We start from the raw sequence: 6,557 nt of genomic DNA, 5'->3' as shown, positions 1-6,557 counted from the left end.
CTAATCTGCTCCACCCACTCCCGCCAACTTCAAAAGACGCATCGCCTGAGCTAAGAAAGCTTCAACATGAATGACTTCTTTTGAACCTTTCTTCAAGGTATGTGAAAAGTGTGCAGCAGCATGAACAAGCATCGACGTTAACTCAATTGATTCATTTCCTCCTCCCCCTCCTTGTTGCCCCTGTCCTCCTACTCCACTCCCACCCCTTGTAGGAGTATTCTGAGAATTAGAGAATCTCATACTCTGACTCGTTTGAAGACTAGGACTTTTCCCTCCTCCTCTTCCTCCTCCAGCTCCACTTGCAATGCTTTTGGGAAACTTCACAAGTTTTAGAAGCTTATCAAGAACTCTTGAGATGATCAAATCTCCTGGAATTAGAACGGCTAAAAGATCATATACCATACCACGACATTCCGCTAAACTGCGAGGATTCTGCTGTCTATACACCCGGATTCCAATTTCATCTGCCAGTCTTTCCCATGGTAAAGGAAAAGGGGAGTTTTCACTTGTAGGAAAGACAAAAGGCTTGCTTTTTAACTTCGCCATATCACTCTCAGAAAGAGCACTTGGGGAAGAAGAAGTAAAATTCTGTGTAGCTATACTCTCTAAAGCTAAAACAGATCGACGAAGGTTCCGGTGGCTTTGCTGAGAGATGGTCTGAAGGAAAACATCTGGAGCCATCTCTGTCTGCGTGAAAAAAGCATCAATGAGAAGAAAGAAAGGAGACAAAGAAAGTCTGGAAACTTTAGATATTCCCATAAGAATGAGAGAGGACGAGAAACGTCGATTCACATTCACAATGGAAACACTGATACTCCTCAAAAGGAGGTATGTTAGAGTCCAGCTGTCCAAATCTATATGTAGCCACCTGTGTATATATGGGAACGCACATGTATATATATGTATATATATATATATATATATGCACATAAAGAGACATATGGCAGATATAGACCTCCCATCTAGCAACATCCCTGTCCTTGCTTGTTAACTTCTTGTCTTCCGTTCTTCTTCTTTCTAAGCTAGCAATTTATTATGAAGCACGAAGAGGAGTCTAGGCTACAAGGAACAGAGAAGAGAAGAGCTTCGCATATTATTTTCTTGTCCTAACAGAGAGAAATTTTCCACACAAAAGACAAGTTTTACAGAGCCAGCGAACCACAAGCAAGAAGAAAAGAACAGGTGCCCCCCAACCTTCTCAAGGGAAGACTCATCAGCAAGATGTTAGAATTCAGCCGATGTTCGTATTCAAGAAATTCTCTAGTGAGGGAATGCGGCCAAGCTTTGATCTTCTTATTAAGAGGACTGTGATAGTGAGTCCTTCCTCCCTCCTCTCTTTATCCCTTCTCTCCTCCCTCTTTCGTCTCATCAAAGACACTTGCCTAGCTAGCCATAGAAAACCATAGACCGACTGCTGCCGAGGCCACAAGCATATTCACAAGTCTCCGGCCTCCCTTCTATTCAACGGTGCTTCTGACACACTACAATCTCCATCCTTCTTCTACATACACACACACCTCCACGTGTGCAAACACACGAAGATACCTATATATACAGATAGATACATACGTATATGTCCATACCCATACATATATATAGAGAGATGAGCTTAGCAAATATGGAGAAGACTGAGAGAGAGGTAGAATGATTGTGTAAAAGGCTCGCGAGTTGAAAAGAAAAGAAGAGAACCAGGTGAAGAGGAAGAAACTTTACTTCTATCAAACATACTTCTTACCGTGATTCCTTCCTTAGAACAGACAGACCGTAGAACGGAGACAACCTCCCTATGAGAGGGAAGAGGCACACGGATACAAAAGCATCGACTCTTGAGAGGAGACGATAATCTCTCTATTCTCTCGACCAGAAAGATAAACTTTAGTCTTGATGAGTACGTCTCGAGGGTTCTACGCAGGGCATGCTGTGCTCCATCTGACAGGAGATCTGCATCTTGGAAGATACATACTGGAAGGAAAAGAACGACAGAGCACGATCGAGAAGAAACCTTGAAGAAGACAGAAGCACATATACGATATCTGTGAGTGGACGGTGCTCAGCACAACGACGAAGACGGATGACATGTCATGCAGAAGAAGGAGAAAAAGAAAAGACACGGAGCACGAGAGTGTACGAAGAAGAAAAGATAGAGAAGTCGCGCTACAAACTACACACGTATTCAGCTTTATAGAAGTCTCCATCTCCAGTGTCTACTCCGAATCTCCTAACATCTGTATACCTATCCGTGTAGATTTCGACCTTCTAGGAAAGAACTGATGCTTGGACACCTTTCTTTGCGTTCCTTGACTGTTCAATCGAAGAGAATGTTCCTTGTACCGAACGACTAGATAGCATCAGTCGTAATTCCGTAAAAGGCCCTGTCTATTCATGTAACTCCTGGCTCCCTCCCAACTCCACACGACAGAGATCTCTCTCTCTATATATATATATGTAATTCATATATATATATATATATATACAGTGGTGCACGTACTCGTATAAGGGTATAGGCGTACACATGTATATGCGCACACATAGATTACATGCATCGACCTATCGAGATAAAGATGCATGTATCAGTGTGGAGGTGTGCGGTAATCCATGAACAGGCGCGGCGCGCATACACGGAAATCTAGGACGTACGCGAGCATGCCAACTGAGCGTGTGCGTTGCATGAGGACAACATGCTACCTTGTAGATATCTACTCACACGTATATCCTTCTACCTTTCCAACCTCCACATATACATGCATATTCGTGAAGACCACATCCACACACAAATACCTGAGTGTGCTTTATGAAGACAAACGAGTGCGTCAAGCCAGTTCAGTCTCAAACTGTGAAGGCCTTACTAGTAGGCCGTGCGCTCTTACACACAAAAGAGCTGATAGGATAATGGACAGAGGATCATATCCCTTGGTATATCCAGCCTTCCCCACGTGTATGATGTTACATGTTCTTTCTTCTATTCATCAACATACTTTTGAAAGGAGGTGTATTGACAGCTTTCACAGGCGTGAAGAAACTTGACGAAAGTCCTCCTGAAACAGGCGTACTCTCCGCGATATCTTTGATAATGGATTGAACTATCGCGCGATCCTTCAGTCCGAATTCCATGCAAGACACTTGGTACAAAAGATGAAACAAGACACACCACAGAAAAGCAAGAATGAAGAGCATCGGCGCTGTCTTTCCACTGTATAGACACCTAAGGAATATACCATACGTAGTCGCTACGTCTCAAATAGAGACGTGTTGTAGACATGGATGAGATAGAGACGGAACTGATAGAAGTCTTGAATCGACGTACCTCCTCGTAACACTACTCTTCAGCGCCACCTAACAGCCCATACACATCTAAACTCTAGTACTGCATGAAGATACACGTGTATATGTACTGCTCTCTCTCTCTCACTCTCTTTAGGCAGACACACGTTCGTCTGTAACTATGACTTTCTATATACAATCAATTGAAGGTCAACGAAGACAAGATCCAAGGGATTTCTTTCTGTCATGTCGTGCTGAGTAAAATATCAACCTCCTAAGTCTGTCTCTACGGATATACAGACATATCCATATACCTCCGAATGCGCTTTTTTCTTTCTCTCGTATCGTCTTCCTTGCTTAAGCAAGAAACTCTTCCCTCTATGCTTTTCTCTCTGACTACCTGTCTGTATTTCTTCCTTTTGCTACCCTTTCTTTGCTAATCAGACCTCCTCCCGCCTGCACGCCTATCTGTCTGTTTCTCTGTTTGCATGTACTTACGAAGAATATGATGAGGAGATCTACACACCGTCGCTTCAGTGCCTGTCTCCTTGTCGGCGAAAGTCTCTACATGCACCTGATGGTTTGTTTTCGACACGAGCAACGACAACTCGCCTTATGGAAAGAGAGTCAGATAGACGTAGATACAGACAGCATTCACTCTTCTTCCCTTGATCGATGATCAGCTGTACCTGACTGATCTATCAGCCCCACTCCTCCCTCCCTTTGCAGTTCCTGCAGTGTGATGTCTTTCTTCCACAATGCAACACCATCAGGAGTCACTAACACTACATCTCGATTTGTAAACATATACGTAGACAGATAGATACACGAATGGATTTATACATACATATATATCGCATACACCTAGCCATGGGAGCTGCAATTGCTTGTTCTGATTGCAGGGCATACCGCAAGGAGAAGCACCGACGCTCAGGTTCGCTTAATGAGAGGAGAGAGAAGAAGTCTCCACTCAAGAAAGACCGATGCATCTATCCAGATTCTTATAGCTATCTATATGCCGAGGCCTGGCTTCATAGAATATGTGTGTTTATCTGAATAGTGCTGCTCATTCACAAGAGACTTGTTTATTTCCTCGCCCTCTACGAAGAAGATCGCGCTCCATGTCTATCAGCGCGACCGAAGAGACACACGTACAGCATGTGTTCGGATAGATACGAAGTAAGGCAGCATACAAATACAAAGAGATATGCACATACATATACGAAGCTACATATATAAATAGATATCTCCCGATATGTATTTTTTAAACACACGTAGAATGAGCTAGTATGTATGAAAGGAAGAAAGAGAGTTTACCTTACTAACAGCTTCACCAAAGATCTGTCTGACGAGAGCAAGAGCTCTTGTCTTCTTTCCTGCGCCTGACGGTCCATAGAAAAGTAGATGAGGTAAAGACGGAGAAGCTGCTTGCTGGGGCGAAAGCAAAAAAGAGCAAGAAAGGATGAACACAACATTTTTCTTCATTCCTTTACAAGGCTTCAGCAATGATAGAAAGAAACAAGAACCGCCTGAAGCCTCAGTGGTCATTCCTACAGTTCTTCTTTAGTAATAAACTGCTGGTATCCGAACTAGGTATATATATATATATATGCATACATATATATATATACGGGTACACATGTGTGTATTATGAGAGGGGTTTCATTCACGTATAAATACTATCCGTAGAGAGGGAGATCAAGTGTAAGAAGAACTTCTCTCTTGCAACGGGACAGAGGAGTCGGGAGACATGTGTCGAGAGTTGTATTCGGACTGGCAGGATATGCTGGCGAAAGAGAGTAAAAGAGCAATGTTATGAACAATCGGACAACAGAGAAACTGCCGAGGTTTGGTGAAAAAGACATAATGAGAACCACATAGTTTTATGTCTGCTTGCTATTGTCGTACCCGGAGAATGTGTAGACCTGGGCGACTGACACACATACATATATACATAAAAACACACGAAGAGATCCCGCGGAAAACGTCCTGTAGGTGTGCATATACATATATATGTTTACGAATAGATATACATATCTATGGATGCAAGGCACACCGAGGTTCACATACAGACATTAGTCGAGAGAAGGTGTCTATCTACTCCTTGTGTATGTACCTACATCGTCGATCCAGCCGATGCTAGACATTGTTGTATCGAAGACACGGAGTATAGCTCGGGTAGGTAGGTATGTGTCCACTTATGTGCATGTCGTGATTAAACCCCAATGCTTCTGCTGCAGCGTAGATCCAGTCCCTCAGATGAAGAGGGGCGTTCTGTGAGATATGTGTGATGAGGCGCAAGAAAGAAAACACTACAACGACCGAGTAAGGGAACGCGGGATATGTCGGATTCTTTACCTTCAAGAGAAGATGAGAGAGCTCCGGGTGTACTGACAGCTCATCAAGCCACAGAGGCGAATGCTTATCGACCCACAGCATGTTGTTGAACGGAGACGGCGAAAACGGTGTTTAGATGATTGACGGAGTCCTTTCCACACAATAAGGCAGAGATTTCTCCTCAAGGGAAATTTCATGAAATCAAACGTATAGAAACCTTCCACGGGCTGACTTCTCTCTCTTCAACTTGCCCTTTGCCTTCTCGACTCATACCACTGGTATGGAGGTTCTTGTGACCGAGTATTTCACCCAAGAAGACAAGAGTTACGCCGGCTTCCTTTCTCAGCCTCATGAGCAATAAAGCATAAGAGAATTCTCTTGAAGAAAGAGACGAACCAGTTTCTTCTTTTGTCTTCTCTCGGGATGTTTACACACTTCTTGGTACACGGCACCGGCTAGCCCCGTAGCAGAATCGAGGAGAGAGAGATATGAAAGACGTTAAAAAATCAGACAAAGCCGGGAGTCTTCATGTCATCGTCATCAGCATAATCGTCTTCCCTTGTTTGAGTGAACTGCTCTTCTCAACATGGTTCTTTCGTTCTTCTTGGGAGAAGAGAATAACTCCTTCGGTAGAAGCAGTATAGTACTCACGAGCAATACGCGTAGCGAAATCGTGTCTCTTCGTTGGAGAAAGAGGATAGAGAAGTTGAATTACGCCTTGAAGATACACGAGTGAAGGGAATGGAGGTTTTGACCGACAAGGGATGAGGTGATGGGTATAAAGAAAAAGAGTTTGAAAGTGGAGAGACTAAAAGGCAGACAAGATGATCTGCGACGTGAGCATGTCCTTTAGCATACTGAGCAAGTAAGAAGTCTCTTCGAGAGAAGATAAGTTTTGGAAATTTCTTCGAGTTCGCTTTCACTTGTGCGTAGTCAAACGATAAGAAGGAAAGAAGATG

At 43.4% G+C, this 6,557-nt stretch overlaps 1 protein-coding gene across 1 annotated transcript in view; it reads right to left on the bottom strand.

The window, feature by feature from the left end:
• Positions 1-6,557, bottom strand: part of CSUI_002734 (replication factor c subunit) — a gene marked incomplete at its 3' end in the record, with an annotated part of 7,290 nt that continues 733 nt past the window's right edge. Inside the window, exons 2-7 of the mRNA XM_068062933.1 lie at positions 5,620-6,557; positions 4,579-4,692; positions 3,760-3,835; positions 2,976-3,119; positions 1,736-1,962; positions 1-687 (exon numbers count right to left, since the gene is read on the bottom strand). The exon at positions 5,620-6,557 is cut by the window's right edge and continues 202 nt beyond it. Of these exons, the coding sequence (XP_067925071.1) occupies positions 1-687; positions 1,736-1,962; positions 2,976-3,119; positions 3,760-3,835; positions 4,579-4,692; positions 5,620-5,700 (1,329 nt within the window). The 5' untranslated portion in view covers positions 5,701-6,557. The remainder of the gene's footprint in view (positions 688-1,735; positions 1,963-2,975; positions 3,120-3,759; positions 3,836-4,578; positions 4,693-5,619) is intronic.

This window comes from Cystoisospora suis (genome assembly GCF_002600585.1).
Source record: "Cystoisospora suis strain Wien I chromosome Unknown contig_1147, whole genome shotgun sequence".
Taxonomy (NCBI): domain Eukaryota; phylum Apicomplexa; class Conoidasida; order Eucoccidiorida; family Sarcocystidae; genus Cystoisospora; species Cystoisospora suis.
This window is presented reverse-complemented; position numbering and strand designations above follow the sequence as displayed.